We start from the raw sequence: 18,251 nt of genomic DNA, 5'->3' as shown, positions 1-18,251 counted from the left end.
CAGGTCCATGCTGAAGAATGAGAATATGCCTTAATGCAAAACCCACTCCCCCTGCGTGGCGAGGAATGCAGTACCTGAGGCTGGAGATGGAACCTCAGTGTCCTCTCTCAGACTCACCTGGGGCCATGCTCAGGGTGTGGAAGAGTGAGTGGGCGGAATCCTCCACCCATCGGAATGTTCTCTCTCTGTCTCATCCCTGTGTCTCTCTTAGTTTCTGTTGCTTCCAAGGACATAGACTTGAATCCTTAAATGTGGTTATCATGTTCATTGGGATATTTTACCACTCCAAGTCGTCATTTTGTGAAGCAAAGCTCACAACTCACACTTGTGGATCCCAGTGTTCCTAATTCTGGCCACATGCTCTGCTCTTGACAGACTTCACACTAGAAGGTATTACATGCTCATTAACATCTCTTCATCCATCTAACACTGATTAAGTACTACTTAAATTGCATGTGGTTTTACCAAAATTGTGACCAAAATAGTCTGGCAGCACCTGTCTCCATAGACATAACATGTTGTAAGCTCCAAATAACCAAACCCACCCTCAGAAGGGCCCCAAAGGGAATACTCAGTGCCAACTGGGATGAGCGTTAACTAGCCATAAAAATAGAATAAAAAAAAACAATGATGTAAAAAAAAAAAAAAAAAAAGAAATTTCTCACTAAGGTAGTACTTAGAAGGTGAGAGGCTGACCGTGCTCCATGCAGTCAATCATAGGCCTAGGTGCCTTCTGTCTTGTCACTCCATTATTTCCAAATGCATGGTCATCATGTGCACAATCAGAGCTGAGTTAGCCAGTGGGAGCCAGTGGGAAGGGTGGATAAGGCATGCTCATGTCTTAAGACCTATATGGGGAAATGGCACCTTTCCTCTCTGATTCCATTGGGAACTCAATGGAATTGGGAACTCAGTGCCACACCTACCTGCAAGGATGCTGGGAAATGTAGTCCCTGATAAAACTCAAATAACTATGGAAGAAAGGGAGAATGGATTTTAATGGATACTGGGCAGCCTTTGACATATCCCCCTTGTATGTATTTAATGCAACTCTCTGTGCATTTATAACAGAAATATGTCCAGGTTCTAAACATTGGGTTGTTTTGTTTTTTTCAGAAAGAAGACCTGGCCTGGCCATGCTGTGTCTATGGACAGTTCCACAGTAATGAATCAGTGCGTCTTCAGAGGGATGGAAGAAAACAAAGAAAGGTAAAAGTATCTTTAAAAATTAAGATTTAAAAAATTCTCACAGGCGCCAATTAAATGCAATGTAGGCTTTCATCTAAGTCTATATAAGTCAGTGGAGGCCATCAAGAATTGGAGATAGCAGAATTTCATGTGTCCCCTTTTCATATCTCCAATTTCTGACACCAGAGGAGGATACCTTTGTTAAGTATGAGGGAATTCTTCTAAGAATCAGAAGGAAGAGTTGGTATAAATAGAACTAATGAGGTATAGAATTAAATACTGGATTCTGAGAACTATGGACACTTGCTCAGATGAGCTGTATCTGTATGTGTGGGTGGCCAGTCCTGGAGGGAGGCAAAGACAGCCCCTTAGCTCTTGGCAGCTATGTCTTTCTCTCTCTCTACCTCCTCTTTTTCTCCTTAAAAAATAAATGTATTCATTTAATGTTATTTTAATGCCCAAGAGATGCATAGATACATTTTTTCTTAGTTAAAAATAGGTGACACACCCTGCCTGGTTTCATTGCCAGCCTCCCCATCCCACACCTGCCTTTCCCAGAAGTAACTACTGTGACCTCCTTTTGTACATTTCCTTCCAGAACTTTTTCTAGGTGCTTATATACGTAGAAAAAGTCATTCTTTCCTTCCTTCCTTTTTTCTTTTCTTTCTTCCTTTTCTTTCTTTCTTTCTCTCTTCCTTCCTTCCTTCCTTCCTTCCTTCCTTCCTTCCTTCCTTCCTTCCTTCCTTCCTTTCTGATATAGGTTGTCATGCTATGCATGTTGGTCTATTTTGTAACGTTTTTTAAAAATTCAATAATATGCCTTAAAATGTTTTCAAGACTGTGTATGAGAATCTACTTTGTTTTTTGTTTTTGTTTTTGGTTTTTTGAGAGAGTGCGCACACATGCACAAGCAGGGGAAGGGCAGAGAGAAAAGGAGAGAGAGAACCCCAAGTGAGCTCCACGCTCACTACAGAACCCAACACGGGGCTCGATCCCACCACTGTGACATCATGGCCTGAGCTGAAATCAAGAGTTGGATGCTCAACTGACTGAGCTACCCAGGTGCCCCTACCTTGTTTTTGTCTATCACAAAATGAATAGTGTATTCATGGTATAAGAATCCACTGTTTATTGAGCCATGTTCCTGTGAGTGGTGGGTAGGTGGGTCCCATTGTTTGCCCTTATATCAGTGTTGGGGGGCACTTTCTGGTGTGTGCTTCCTGCACAAAGGCGTCGATAGTTCTCTTAGGAGGTGACCGAGGAGTGGAGTTGTCGTGCCATCCTGTGTGTACATTTAAGATCTTACTAAAGATTTCCAAGTCATTCTCTAAAGACCATTTGTCAGTAGGGTGCCAGATTTCCTGTTTGCCTGCCCTCCCACTGCCCCTCAGCTCTTCATGCTCCTTTATTTTTGCTGGTATGTTGAGTGAACAATGGTATCTCTCCATAGTTGTCATTTCCTCTCCCTTCTCTGGGGAAGTTCATCTCCTTGGGTATCTCTGTTACCTGGTTTCATCTCCCAATGGCACATGGAGAGCCTATACTCACAGGGGTCTTGTGACCTCTCCTGAGGCCCAGGACATCTGGGCAGCCCTGATCCCATCCAGAAGAGGGCACCACTTCGTTTTCCCTTCTGAAAAGTATCTAAGCATGCTTCTCCAGGGGAGTGTATCAGGATTACCTGCTTCTCTTTTGACTCCTGGTTTTGAAGAGACTTTGGTTGGATTTTCCTACTTCAGGTGGCTCCTTCCACCACCCACTGTCACCACCATCATCATTGGCAACCATCTGAGTTTATGGTATGTGTCAGGCTCTGTGTGGGTCACTGGGCTGACATAGCTCATTTAATTCTCACATGGCCCCGTAAGATAGGAAGTTGTGTTATTACCTTCATTGTGGCCACTAAGCAACATTAAGACAAAAATTCATTCAAAACCAACCCAAACCACAAAAACTACCTTGCCACGGAGCCCCAGCTCCTAGCATTGCCCTCACTTGTAATGGCAAACAGACCCATGTTAACTTCTCCTCGAGGACGTAGCTGTGGGGCCATCAGGCCCATGTTTGCAGTTGCCTTGGTTGCTACTCTGCATCCATGGTCTTCCTGGAGGAGAGGTGGGAGCTGAGAGTTTGGTTTTGGGTTTTGTCTCCAGCTGGTATGTGAGCACAGGCTCCTTCAGATCACTAACTAGCCCCTTTGCTCTGGGATATCGTTGGGGGTGGCAGCCTCACCTGAGTTTGTCCAAAATGCTTCTCTGGAAAGGGGTTTTCCAGGGTGAGAAAACAGAATTCAACCAAGTAAATTTGAAGATCGAATTGGCTTTTATTATGTGATTCATGAATTGGGCAGTATCTCACATACCAAGTAGAAAGGAGCTTGGAAGAGGTGTACAGAATGGAAAGTTTTTATAGGAAGGAGGGTGGGGCAAGGAAATTATTAGCAAAAGAAAGATTGTTTCAGGCCAAGACACCTTTTTAGGGTCAGGGAGGGAACAGCAGGGTTTTAACCTTGCAGATAACCTGACTAATGCTGCTTAGAAAATTTTCAGGTTGACTTGTAAAAAGGTCACATTCCTGGGATAGGTTGAAACTCTAATGAAGTCTTGGTTTGCTGGTGTGGGGGGAAATGACTTCAATTTGGGCTTGTTTTTATTATTATTATTATTATTATTATTATTATTACTAATAAGTTTATTTATTTATTTATTTATTTAAGTCCTCTCTATCCCCAACATGGGGCTTGAACTCATGATCCGGAGATCAAGAGTTGCACACTCCTCTGACTGAGCCAGCCAGGCACCTGGGCTTGTTTTTTGTTTTTTTGTTTTAACAACAGGTTGAGCATATTTATCATGGGGGTAAATCTGCTTTATTAGGATAAATACACCCACTGAGCTATGGAGGGAGATGTGTCACTCACCTCCACTGACCTGATCAGTCACCCTACTCTAAAATTGTAATCTTAGGGGCGCCTGGGTGGCTCAGTCGGTTAAGCATCCAACTTCGGCTCAGGTCATGATCTTGCAGTTTGTGAATTGGAGCCCCTTATCGGGCTCTGTGCTGACAGCTCAGAGCCTGGAGCCTGCTTTGGGTTCTGTGTTTCCCTCTCTTCTGCTCCTCCCCTGTTCACTCTCTCTCTTTCTCTCTCTCTCTCTCTCTCTCTCTCTCAAAAATAAACATTAAAAACATTAAAAACTAAATACGTAAATAAAATTGTAACTTTAGATCACATTCTAAAAGCAGGCAGTATGCAATTCCAGAGGGCTTCCTGAGGCCCTCCTCCCATTATGTTTCAGAGACCAGCAAATTTAGACCTGGAAGATCCTCAGCTCCTTATTACCATTTCTTGCTTCTTCATCAACAGTTTTAAGCCATCAGGCCTAGGGTGATGATGTTATTGTTCAAGTTCACACAGACAAGCCTCTGTCTCAGGTCTTAGGGTCTGGCTCTGGCTCTGGCTCTTTGTACATCACAGCTACCTCTCATGTCATTATTAGAACACTGATCACACTTGTTCCAAAAATTGAGCTTATTAGCAGATAATGCCTTGAAGGAAACTTGCCCATTGATCATTCAATTATTCGTTCAGTGGGCATTTATTGAATACTACCTGTGTACCTGAGACAAAAAGATGGGTAAGACGAGTTGTTAGAGAATTCAGAGTTGGGGGGGGGGGGTGGCGGGCAGGAGGTAGTCACACACATGATAAGCAATGGTTAAGTAGAAAAGTGATTCTTCATTGGTCAGTGGGGATAATAGTGTCTCCTGCACTGGTTTGCTGGGACATGTCCTGAGTTAATTATAGTAAAGCACCTAACATATAGTAAGCACCCAATAAAGGTGACTGTTTTCATTTTTGTTGTTTATTTTTTAAAATTTCTTTCTAATGTTTATTGTTCTGAGAGAGAGAGAGAGAGAGAGAGAGAGCGAGAGCGTGAGCGCACGGAGGAGGGGCAGAGAGAGAGGGAGACACAGAATCTGAAGCAGGTCCCAGGCTCTGAGCTGTCAGCACAGAACCCAACGTGGGGCTTGACATTTTAGAAATGATAATCAGTCGACACTATTTCTCATCCTAAATGTGTTCATCTTTTTAGTGTCTGCCTTACCTATTGGACTGTGAATTCCATAGGACCAAATCTCCCCTATCATTTACCCAGTGTGTGGCACACAGTAGGTGCCCACTAGTATTTCTGGACTGATGAGTTATGGGGTGGAATAGTGACAAGGGGTAGACCCTGGGTCCCTGAGGTGAGGTGCTGTGACAAAGGCGGCCAGAGAGAAGGACCTCAGCTCACCTGGGGCCACCCCCACTTTTCCGAGGAGAGTGGCTCCAGGCCCTGCCTACAGACCACACTTCCTTCTGTGGGGACACAGTTTTTGCTCCTGAGCTTTGTGGCCATTCTGTCTTTTTCGTCTAGTGACTTTTTTGAGGAGACCTCATCTCACAGCCTTTATTGACTGAGCAACCATGAGTCACTACGTCTAGCTCTAGCTGCTAACTCACTAGAACACAGGATTTCTAGAAGATTAAGCCCCTGGGGAGTTCAGTTTTCTGCTGCCATCAGTGACTGTGCCTCAGTTTCCTCAGCTGTGCAGCAGTGGAGTTAGGCAGGTGGAATTTCTGATGTTCAAAGAGGAAAATTTTGAGGGGAGAAGTCCTTACTCTTCTTGTAAATCCATCCTATAAATGGACCTGTGGGGAAATGGGTGGGTGGATAGCACTTAACCCATGCTGGAGAAATGGAGAGGTTTAAGTTCATTCATTTGCTCATTCATCCATTCACTCATTCATTCATTTATTCAGTCAGTCAACATCCCTTTGGGATGTTGCTCTATGGGAAAATGCTCAGATAAGGAATTATTAAGGCCTTTCACTCTCAGATTAGACAAATGCATGTCTCTTTATGAAAATAAAGATCCTCTCTGGCTCACTCCTTTATTTTAGTGTCTTGAGCACCTCCTTTGTGCCAGCTCTGCTAGACTTTACTCTCCTGGAAGGCTGGCCTCATCTGGTGCAGGGACACCCACACCTGGCTCAGGGTCCCGTGCACAGGGAGCAGCTTCAGTTGACTGAACTGGATAGAAAACAGTAGTTTTTAGATGGTGATTAGTAATTTTTAGACATGAAGGGCTGAATCCAACACTGAGATTTGCCCCAGAGTGGTGTTCTGTTTCACGCTTGGGGTGACTGATTTGTCGCATGCTCAAGAGCCCTCACCTGTAGACAGCTTAGTGCTGCTGCCTGTTGTTAGTTATTCTCTTGATCCCTTATCAGCGTGCATCTTGTCCTTAGGCTGGAGCTGTTTCGGTCGCTGATTTTTATTAGTTCTTTGTCCACTGCCCACAGGGCTGTGTGGGGCCCTGCTGTACTTCCTCTAGAAATTCAGCTGCTGACCTTGAGAAGCTGGAAACCCAGCAAAAGGAAGGGTATAATTTCTCCTGACCTGAGGTTCTAGCCTTATCTCTTGGACTCAGAAGCCCGGTAACCTTGGGCAAGGTGCTTTACCTCCCCAAGTTGTCTTCTTAGAGGTCCCCTCAGTAACCTATAGTCTCCTCATTAGAATATTATTTCTTCCAAGCATCAGTAGGCTTTGCAGGGAACAATGGGGCTTGCTGCCAAACTTTATTTGGGTATTGCTGACTTAAGCTCAGATAAATGTGGCCTTTCTCGCAGGACCCAACAGAGCTAGTGTGCATGGAGGGGCCTCTCAGGAGAGGGTAGAGTGTGTAGCCTTCCTCATCTGCTGTTGCATAGGTCACACTGGGGATGTGCTGGGTTGGGAAATCTTGAAGTTTCCTCCCAGAGCTTCAGCGATGTGCATAGGACAGAAAGGCAAAGTAACCAAGAACACAGATGTTGGATTTTGAATGGTATAGCACTTTTTTTTTTCCATTAGGAACTTTAGTGTTTGTGTTTTTTTTTTTTTAATGTTTAGTTTTTGAGAGAGAGAGAGAGGGTGTGTGTGCACAGGCTGGGGGGGAGGGGCAGAGAGAGGGGACAGAGGATCTGAAGCAGACTCTAAGCTGACAGCAGAGAGCCAGGTGCAGGGCTCGAACCCATGAACCAAACGGCGAGATCATGACATGAACCAAGTCAGGCACTGAACCGACTGAGCCACCCAGGCTCCCCTCCGTTAGGAACTTTATAATAGTATAGTAGGCAAAAGGTAGAACAAATCTTCCAACCCCTATTATAAGCCTCCTGGAGAGTGAGTTGAGGGTAAGCAGGAGGCTCAGGCATCTTCAAAAAGGTTTTCACTCAAGCAGAAACTCTCCCTCCCATGCAAAAAGCCCTAGATGCAAGTTAAAAAAATGTTGTGCAAGCACTGCTCTCTTCCTGGCTCTGTGACCTTGGGGGTGTCTCTTTGCTTTTCAGATTCTTCTCTGGCTTAAAAGAAAGAGGTTGGTTGGTGAGTTTCCTTTCAAGCCTAAAATTTTCAGCATGTTGTTTAAAACAACTATAAGCCCCATGGGGTCCCTGGGTGGCTCAGTTGGTTAAGCATCTGACTTCAGCTCAGGTCATGATCTCACGGTCCCTGAGTTCTAGCCCTGCTTTGGGCTCTGTGCTATCAGTTCAGAGCCTGGAGCCTGCTTCAGATTTTGCATCTCCCTTTCTCTCTGCCCCTCCCCTGCTCACGCTCTGTCTTTCTATATCAAAAAATGAATAAACGTTAAAAAAATTAAAAAAAAAATAAAACAACTATAAGCCCCATGAGGGCAGATGGGGTCTGTGTGTCTTCTTCTCACTGACTTCTCCGGGCAGTGCCTGGGATGTAAACATTTGTTGAACAAATGTGAAAACAGAATAGACCCCTTATTCCATTCATTGGCATAATCCCGCAGACAGCTTACTTGGTTATTGCTAAAGTAATTTAGTGAGTGCATGTGATATTATTTGAGACACATGAAGACCCCTTGAGGGAAACGATGTTATTTGACAGATGAGGAACTGAGATTTTGAGAAGTCAGGGGCTGGACTGTGGTCCTCTAGCAAGGGATGGAAGAGCCAAGACAAGACTCAGGCTCCTGAACCTTAAGTTCTGTGTTGTTGCTTTCCTGTGACTATCCCTAACATATGTTGATTTCTCAAAGAAACCAGCCAGCGATTATTTGAGTATCTTTCATGTACTCAGCACTGCATCAGGCATTCTGGGGGGATATAGTCAGATGTGGACCTTGCTTACAGTAAAGAAGGAGAGATAAATAATAGAACACAAGAAGGGCGTGAAGAAGGGCCTAGCAAGATCTAACATATAGTGAGTACTTGGAAAATCTCTAAAAACACTCAAACTGGAGGGCATTTGAATGGGCAGAGCACTCCGTGGTGTTCCAAGAAATGCAATTCATGGAACACAGCAGGTAGGAAAAGAGAGTCTTTGAGAGTTTTGGTCTGTGGCCCCCACTCATCTGGCAGAGGAAGCTGAACCAGCCCCCACTCTGTGGAAGGATGGATCTTGGGTGAAAAGCAGCACCCGTCCTGATGCTGAGCCTTTGCTGGGTGGAGACCAGGTGCAGCAATCTCCCTTCTGGGGAATCCATAGAAAATTCCTTCCAGGCAAGAGCCTGGCACTTTCCCTTTTCAACAACAAGGGTGGTGAATTGGGTTTGGAGAGCTGGGGAGGCCACGGATGGTGGTGTGTAGCTTTAATGGAAATTATCAAGAATTATCAAGGTACATTTATGAGGTGCTGGTTTTGTTTGGGAGTTATGCTAGGGTGTGGATAGGGAGAGTCTTGAGGCTTGTGTTCTGTAGGTGGGAGGAGAGCATGAGAACTCGGGGTAAGGCTTCCCCAAAGATTACTGCTGGGACTGTAGCCGAATGTGGCTTTGTCCCACCTGTGTGTGGTGTTGTGTGTGCCGTGTGTAGCCCGAGCAGCAGCCAGCGTCTTCCTCAAGGATGGGTATTGATGGAGGCTCAATGCCAGGCACTGTGCTGTACTCAGGGATATACCTCTGGCTAGGACAGGCAGGAGCCGGATAACATCTAACAGGGTCCCTTCCCTGGAGTGGTTTTTTCTTTTTTAATTTTTTAAATATTTATTTATTTTTCAGAGAGAGAGAGAGAGAGAGAGAGCAGGGGAGGGGCAGAGAGAGGGAGACACAGAGTCTGAAGCGGGCTTCAGGCTCTGAGCTGTCAGCACAGAGCCGGACATGGGACTCGAACTCACAGACCGTGAGATCACGACTAAGTTGGTTGCTTAACCTATTGAGCCACCCAGGTGCCCCCACCCCCGGAGTGTTTTGTAGTTTAGTTTAGGTTTTATAAGGGCTGGGAACTAAACAGGAAGCAGAAACAGGAGTACAAGAAGGAATGTGTTTTAGAAAAATCACTTTTCTTGTTTGGTTTTGTTTTGTTTTCTGTATGTAGGAAAGCTATTGGTTAATAATTTATTTTATTAATGTTGACTAATATTGTAAAATTGTCCTATTGGTTCTAATAGTTTTTTAGATATTATTATTATTATTATTATTATTATTATTATTATTATTATTTTGTGTGTGTGTGAGGAGAGATTTTTTCAGGCACATAATCACATCTTCTGCAAGTTTAATTGTATTTTGCTTCTTCTTCCTTCCCAATTGGTAAAGCTTTGTTTGTTTGTTTATTGGTCTAATTAGATTGGCAAATGCTTTCTGCATAATGTTAAACAATGACTATATTTCAGGTCATTTTTTTACCTTATACTGACATCAGTGGGAGTGCTGGCTCTCAGTTTGAGCTGTATATTTCTTGAGAAAGTTCCTCTCTGTTCCTATTTTGTTAAGAGATTTTGTTAAAGAGTCAGGAATAAATGTTGAAATTTAACAAGATTGACATCTAAAAAGACATATGTGTTTTTCCTTTTGGTCCTGTTAATGAGGTAAATTGTACTGATATATTTCCTAATATTGACCCATCCTTGCATTCCCGGAGTGAGCCACATCTGGTTGTGCTCTGTCTCTCTTTTAATTGAAAAAGTATGTCAAAGGGCACCTGGGTGGTTCAGTTGGTTAAGTGTCTGACTCTTGGTTTCAGCTCAGGTTATGATCGCAGTTTGTGGGATCGAGTTCCATGTGGGACTTCGCACCAACAGTACGGCAGCCTGTTGAGATTCTCCTTTTCCCTTTCTCTCTGCCCTACCCCCCTCAAAATATATAAACAAACTTAAAAAAAAGTATTTTGAGCTACTTGCCATAATTTGCATTATTGCCCCATGGAGATGCAGTCGTTTCTCCCATGGTTTAGAGTAACGCCAACAGAATAGCTTTACTTCAGTTTGAGACGTCAGAAACTAGAGTCATGAATAAATCATTAGTTCATTAGGCCAATATACCACTACTGAATGTTAATATGTGCACTGCTGGATGGATGGCCTTCAGTGTCCCTTATAACTAGGAGTTCTTGTGATTGTATGCAGTGGTTCCATTCAGTCAGGATTTGTTATTGTTGCAAGTGACAGAAACAAAATTCAGTCTGGATTAAGGGAATATGGGGTTCCTATGAATGGGTGGCCCAACAGTATGTAGCTTCAGGCATGGCCGGATCCAGGGGCTCAGAGTTATTAGGTTTTGGTTTCACTCTTTACTTCCCTTGGCTCCACTTTCTTCTGTATTGGCTTCATTCCCAGGAAGGTTCCTTCACAGGATACCTCCCAGAAGCTACAGGCTGATATTGTCCCACAGCTGTGGAGAGTTTATCATTCCCACTTGTTCCAATAGGACTTCCCAAGTAGACTCATATTTGTTCCACTTGGGACACATGCTATCTCTGGAACTCAAGGGTGGGGGGATAAGATCAGCCTCACCTGGACCCATGGACTGAGAGGGGGAAAAGGTGGTTCCCCCAATGGGAAAGCCAAGTGCAGTTACCCACAGACAGGCAATCAGAGGCACAGTGGCAGAAACCCCCAATGTTTGTGCCATCGGGGCCAGTGATCCTCTTTCTTTTGTGGTCTTTGCTGTCCTTTTTCACAGGTAGGAGGGATGGCTACAAGGGGCTGTGATTCCTTACCCAACCCTAGGGCCCAGCAAGTCAGTGACAGAGCCAGGATTCTAAGTCCCTACCTGAAATTCTAGGCCTTACTTGTTCTACTGAATTACACATAGAAACAGGAGTAGAGTTAAAAGTGTTAGCTGGGCACTTTGAGATTTGATTGTTAAATGGAGGATTTCCCTGGGCCTGCTCTCACCCCTGGCCCACTCACTGAACATAATAATTCATCTTGGTGATTTTCGTCCCCTCTCTATGACGAACTTAGAAGGTAGACAATTTTAAAGGGGTGTCTTTTTTTTTTTAAATATTTTTTTTTCAACGTTTATTTATTTTTGGGACAGAGAGAGACAGAGCATGAACGGGGGAGGGGCAGAGAGAGAGGGAGACACAGAATCGGAAGCAGGCTCCAGGCTCTGAGCCATCGGCCCAGAGCCTGACGCGGGGCTCGAACTCACGGACCGCGAGATCGTGACCTGGCTGAAGTCGGACGCTTAACCGACTGCGCCACCCAGGCGCCCCTAAAGGGGTGTCTTTGATGGGATGTTAAGTATTTTATGTGGAGTGTGTATAGTAACAAAGTTTTAATTTGGCAGAATCTTGCCTGGTCTGATTTGTCGTCTCTTCAAATATTTTTTTTTTGTTTTTGTTTTTTAAGCTTTATTTTATGTACGGTGTGTATCAAATTAAAGGCAAAGCTCGGTGAGTTTCTACCTGTGTTCCTACCCCTCAGATCAAGGGTCAGTACTTGTTCAAACACTCTTTACTAGCTTCTTCCCAGACGCCCTGCTTTGCCCCAGTCCCTGCCTCCTCCCAGAAGACCTGTCCCTTCCTCACCACTGTCTGGTCTCAGGCTGTGCCTAAAAACTCTCTCCTGGCTATACTGGCCTGCATTCAAGGACAGAGTTAGGAACCTGGTCCTGAGGAGTTGTGTTGGGAGAGAAGAGGGAAGTTACTGTCCATGGAGGGCAAACACAGAGCCCCCCCATGCTCTACATGGTCGTGAATGCACATTGTCCAGTTAGAGTATTAGAAGGCCCCCTTGCTCTCTTGCTCCTCCTTCACAGACAAGGAAACCGAGGCCTCAAGAGAGGTGGGATTTGCCAAAGGTCACGGGTTGCTGTAGGTTCAAGGCCAGATGGTCCATGGCTATAGTCCAGCCATCCACTGTGGTCTCACCCTCATTTCATGATACTCTTGATTTTTTTTTTTTCCTGGAAAATCTTGAAACTCTGTGAAAGATGATATATATAGTAGAAAGAATGTACATGCTGGTAACAGGTATTCTTGGGTTCAAATCCCTGCTCTGTTTTATAACCTTGGGTAAGGCTGTTAATCTTCCTGAACCTCAGTGTCTTTATCTATAGATGAGATCGTATTAATACGAACCTTGTAGGGTGGTCATGAAGTTTAAATAAGATGACAGGTATCACATACTCATCACATTGTTTGGTACATGTGATTTTTATATTTGAAAAGCCAGTTTATAGCATCTCTTGGGGGGAGGGTGAGAAGTGACCTAAAAGTAAGCTGAAAAATCACAACACCCCCCCCAAATATGAACACGTTAGCATGACTATAATTTTACAGTTCTGAATCGGTTTAGTAACAATGATAGCGTGGTATTTAAGAACACAGGCTCTGGAGATGGACTGCCTTGGTTCAAATCCTGATTGTTGTGTGGTGTAACCTTGGATATATTACTTAACCTCTCTGGGCTATAGTTTCCTTGAATGTAAAGTGAGGCTAATAATAGGACCTACCTTATAGGGTAGCTCTGAGGACTAAATGAGATAACGAGTAAAATACACTTCCTTAGCCTAGTACCTCAGTTGGTGTGTAATAAATGTGACTTATTATTACTGCCAACAAATTGATATCCACACTTCTCTTTGGTCTTTAAAACCATTGCTGGAAGTTTGCCTTGGTTTCCAGTTTGTACTTTCTTTGTGCTGGTGTGTCACTGAAAGCTCTTTACTCATGTTTGAGTCAGTGATGGGCTTCGGGAAGAGAAGAGTGACCGTTTGGGCAGCAGCATCCTCTAGAAGTTACAGGAGGAGGTCGGCTCTTAGAGAAGAGTGAATGGACCACTCTCCTGGGTTGAGCGTTTTGTCTGTTGGGGACAATGTGTGGCTTTCACAGGCGACTCATACTTGGGCAGCAGTGACCACTCCATGGGAAAAGCGGAATGGAGTTCAACCCCACATGTGCTGGGAGGGTGTCTGGGTTGGGAGCTGGTGGTGCTGGGGAGGGCTCATTTCTCTGAGGACCAGGGAGTCAACTCAGCTAGCAGTGGGTCAGGCTGAGCAACCGAAAGGATGTGAGAAAATAAAAGGTGCTAGTTTGGCGGGCTCAGCCTTTTTTATTTTGAAAAACGCTCCTTTCAGCTCTGAATTGGCCCCTTGAGCTGTAAGGAACAGTGCCAGTTAACCCACATTTAATTGGAAACTGGGTTAGGGGACATTCTCTCCCCCCCGCCAGAGCATGTCCTGTGTGTTGGACCCCTTCCAGTGGCTGGTACAGTAACGGCCATTGACACGGCCCTGGCTGTCTGGATGCTGGAATCAGCTGGGTGAATATACATCCCTCTCCTTCCACATCCGCCAACTCTCTCCTAATTGCATTTGCCAGAGCTGCAGAGAATGTAGACTTTCCCTTTGATTTTCCTAAATATCAATCTCCTTTGTTTTTCTTTGTCTATCTCTGCTGTTTGGGAAACACCTCGACGCATCCTCATTGTTAGGTTTTAATTTTCCTCTTCAGTGGAAGCTTTTTCTCTCCTGGGTGAAATTATGCAGATTTTCTTTCGTCTGGTCAACCCCCACCCCCTCTACTGTGTGTGTGTGTGTGTGTGTGTGTGTGTGTGTGTGTGTGTGTGTGTGAGAGAGAGAGAGAGAAAGCTTCCCTCTCTCCCTCCTCCTGGGCCTCACAGTGCCTTGTTTTGGGGGGCTGGGACCTAGTAGACAGTGATACAGTGACTCCCTTGTCTGCTGGGTTCCCACCAGCTGATGAGCAAGGTCATTTTCATACTCCTGACACCTGCTTATCAAAACCGCCAGCTGCCGTCCACAAAGATGCCCCCTCCCCCACACTGGGGAAAGACAAGATAAGAATAGACCAGGAAGGGACCAAGAGCCAGAGAATGAAGGACAGTATCCACCTACAGTTAAGGCGCGGATGGGCATTTGATTGGACAGCTGGGCTCTGTAGGCTCTGGATTGATATAAACGCCCCACCATAATGGCTTGGATTGGAAGAAGTTTTTTAAATAAACAGCAAGATATTTGTGCACACTTATGTGATTTTATCCCTTTTTTTCTTGTTCTCGTGATCAACTTGACTTTTTAGAAAGCAGTTTTACAGCATCCGCCTGCCTCTTATCATTTGAAAATGCTATTATGATTACAGAAGCTCTGTATCATGAAATACATAAATTGGCTGGTAGGATTTCAATGGAGGTAACGAATGGCTAAGAGACAGTATGTGTGAACCAGTGTGTTCTTCTCTTCCTTTTATGGGTGTGGTGCCATCAGGGGTCCTCCATCTGGATGGTCTGCTCTGAGCTTTCTGGTGGATCCTGAGGACCGGCCCAGGTGGGCCCCCTTCCCTGTGGTCTCTGGAGCTGTATACTGATGGGTAGCTGCCTCGGTCTGTGAGAGCTGGCTATCTGGGGATTGGAAATCAAAAGAGCTCACCATGCCTATAGCTCCTTGGGGGTTGGTGGACAAGACCTTTCTTACCACCAAACACACTATGGTCTTAAAAATGGAGTAAGGGTGGTAAAATGTCTGGGGCTTGGGGTAGGGGTGGATCCACATTTGAGGAGTCTGAAACATAGAATCTGGGGGCTTCTTCAAGAAAAAGAATTTAAAAATATCCTTTTCCAAATTTTATAAAAACACAAGACCATATGGGTACCTTTCTAAGGAGGGGCTTCAGCTTCATTAGCTTCCTGCTATATCCAGTTTGGGCTGTGTGGCAAAACAAGCAGAGACACGTTGTGAGGAGAAATTGAAGTGAGGAAGTAAGAGGTCCATCTTAGGGCAGGTTAGAAAAGGGGTATAGTGTTTCCATGTGCCTACTCGCAGCTATTCAACTCTACAGGTGTAGCAAAAAGCAGGCTCCATCATTTATGAACGTATGTGGCTGTGTTTCAACAAAACTTTATTTACATAAACAGGCAGGCCATAGTTTGTCAACTTCTGGTCTAGATAATTAATAATTGAAGACTGTTTGGTAGATTTTTTGCTAAAAAGTAATAAGTTAAAAAGACCAATTTTATAAATTTTTGCTTTTATAAGGTTAATTTTTGTTATATTATTAACTATTAATTTGTGTTGATTGTAAAAACTTTGAGAAGTTTAGAAAAATATAAAAAGGAAGTAAAATAATCACGTGTAATTCTACCACTCACCACTAAATACTGTTAATCAGTGAATATTGCAGGAAATTTCTTTCTTGCATTTGTAAGCATATGCATACACACTGATTATTTTAATTAAAATTATACTGTTTATCAGCTTGGTTTCTGGTTTTCTTCTAGAATATGGAGGTCCAGGTGGTGATGGAAGTGGTATAATTTTGGAAGAGAGTGCTGTTGTGGTTAAGATCACCCACAAAGAGGGCCTCATTCTTGGCCAGGCACAGGTTAAGTGCTCAATAGATGTTTGACATTATTGTTGTTGTTGTTATTATTATTATGATTGTTATTATTATGGTTGTGGTTGTGTTGTTGTAGGGATTGTAGCAGTTCTGGGTTGTGAGGCAGGTCGTGGAGCTGTTGCTCTGTGACCATCATCAATCCCATCTATCCTGGCATAGCTTGATGGGAGCAGTGATGTCCCAAGCCCATTGAGTTCCCTTAGAACACACTGTCACAAGGGACATTGTGTCACAAGGGACAACACACTCCACAAGGGAGTCGCATCCTCAGTGGGTCCATGCAGGACCCAGGGGCAATCTGTGCTCACCAGCCACTCTGAGACATCACCCCCCTCCACCTAGCCAGACCCCACTTCTTTCCACCCCATCTCCTTTAGCCTCAGTGCCAATCAGAGGCTTTTGCAAACCTTGAGTGGGGACAATGACAGAGCAAGACCTATGACTGACAAAGCACTTGCCAAAACCAGGTCTCATTGAGACCAGCAGAGCCCTCTCAGGATCATTCTGTTGTACAGGTGAGGAAACCAAAGTCCAAGGTCACACAAGGTAAATTCACGATAGTGTTGGGAGACCTTTCATTTTGAGGTCAAACCCTCACTGCCCACTTTGCTTTGGTTTAGATCTAGATTTCTCAGCCTTGACATGACTATCTTTGTGGGCAGGACAGTAATTCTTTTTTTGTGGGGGCTGGTCTGTGCATTGTAGGGTGTTTAGTGGCATTTTTAGCCTGTACCCCCTAGATGCCACCAATACACCTTCCCCCAACTTGTGACATCCAAAAATGTCTCCACACACTGCTGAATGTCGCCTGGGGGCAATGGAGGAGGCACTATTGCCTGCGGGTGGGCGGGGTTGAGAGCGCCTCAGTATCAGATGTGAACTGCTGTCCTTAGTGTGTCCAGATGGGGGGTCTTCAGGGAGTTCCCTTTCGGGGCAGGAAAAGTGAGCTTCTTGTTTGAGAGCTTGTGCTCAGAACCAGTATGTCCATGTAAGTTATAGGTGGTTTAACTACCTCCTGATGCCTAAAGGCCATTTGTTCAGCTGTGCTTCTATTTCTTCATTAGGCTGCACGCCTCCCTGCTTTATTAAATAGGGCACACCGACCCCAGTTTTGCTTTTCCTCCTCGACTTTCTATGTTGCCAGCTTGCAAGTTTATGATGGCACCTGCTTGTAGCGATGTGCCCCGTGACCAGGGATGGGAACAGAAACCTTGTCCCTGGTGCTAAATCCTGCTTTGAAATTTCCCTTTGGTCACCTTCCTGGAGATCCAGCGTCACCTGTTAGTACCCTCCTCTTTTGCTCAAATTTTGCTGCTTCTAATCTTTTCTTCCTGAGTTTAGTGGAGTTTGTGTAAATTAAGAGTAGTGAGTGAGGGCCCAAACATCTCTTCCTTGGAATTAAGGTCTATTTTGTAAAATAACCCATATCTGTTTTTCAAGAGAACCCTTCCCTTAGGCCTTTTCACAAACCCTAGAGTCCTTTGCTCCTAACGGATTGTTGTGGTTGTTGGGAGTCAGGGCTCTGAGGGAACAGACACTTTACTATGAGTGGGGCCAAAGGCAAATGGGGTACTTTGCACACCTAAAGCTGGGGAGTAAGGTATAGGTTGCAAATGGCCAAAATTAATCTTAAAAATTCTCTAAACCACGCATAAAGAATAGCATGCATGGTTTTTTTTTTAAATTTTTTTTTAACATTTATTTATTTTTGAGACAGAGAGAGAGAGAGCATGAACAGGGGAGGGTCAGAGAAAGAGGGAGACGCAGAATCTGAAACAGGCTCCAGGCTCTGCGCTGTCAGCACAGAGCCTGACACGGGGCTCGAACCCACGGATCGCGAGATCATGACCTGAGCCAAAGTCGGACGCCTAACCGACTGAGCCACCCAGGCGCCCCAGCATGCATGGTTTTGTGTGTATAGTCCTGCACAGTGACTTGTGTATTTCGATATCAATGTACATAGTTATTACAGAGCAAGGAGGGCACATGCAGATAAATTCCACTGTGGTTTCCTTAATGTTTATTTATTTTGAGATAGAGAGAGAGAGAAAATGTGAGCAGGGGAGTGGCAGAGAGAGAGGGAGAGAGAGAATCCCAAGCAGGCTCTGCACTGTCAGCGCAGAGCCCAATGCAGTGCTTGACCCCATGAACTGTGAGATCATGACCTGAGCCAAAATCAAGAGTTGGACGCTTAACGGACTGAGTCACCCAGGAGCCCCTCCGCTGTGATTTTTAATGTAAGACAGTATGGAAAGGAGCATGTGTCACTGAATCCTGAACTCGAGGGCCCTGTGCTGTGATGCCTGCACATTGGATGAGGCAGTAGAGAGCCCTGTGAGCAGAAGCTGGGCTCAGGAGGCAGCTGCCTGGGATCTGGTCTCCATGCTACCACGTGCTGCCTGGAGATCTTATTCCAGTTTGTAGCCTCTGC

The 18,251-nt window shown here is 44.7% G+C and overlaps 2 protein-coding genes across 5 annotated transcripts in view; one reads left to right on the top strand and one right to left on the bottom strand.

The window, feature by feature from the left end:
* SPATA12 (spermatogenesis associated 12) overlaps window positions 1-127 on the bottom strand; it is a 32,497-nt gene extending 32,370 nt beyond the window's left edge. Inside the window, 1 exon segment of the mRNA XM_045491031.1 lies at window positions 118-127. Within this exon segment, the coding sequence (XP_045346987.1) occupies window positions 118-127 (10 nt within the window).
* ARHGEF3 (Rho guanine nucleotide exchange factor 3) overlaps window positions 1-18,251 on the top strand; it is a 309,958-nt gene that overhangs the window by 37,245 nt on the left and 254,462 nt on the right. For all 4 annotated transcript variants that reach the window (XM_045493273.1, XM_045493267.1, XM_045493270.1 and 1 more), the window contains exon 2: window positions 1,117-1,209. In XM_045493273.1, the coding sequence (XP_045349229.1) occupies window positions 1,117-1,209 (93 nt within the window). The remainder of the gene's footprint in view (window positions 1-1,116; window positions 1,210-18,251) is intronic.

Source organism: Leopardus geoffroyi, chromosome A2 (genome assembly GCF_018350155.1).
Source record: "Leopardus geoffroyi isolate Oge1 chromosome A2, O.geoffroyi_Oge1_pat1.0, whole genome shotgun sequence".
Classification (NCBI taxonomy): Eukaryota; Metazoa; Chordata; class Mammalia; order Carnivora; family Felidae; genus Leopardus; species Leopardus geoffroyi.
This window is presented reverse-complemented; position numbering and strand designations above follow the sequence as displayed.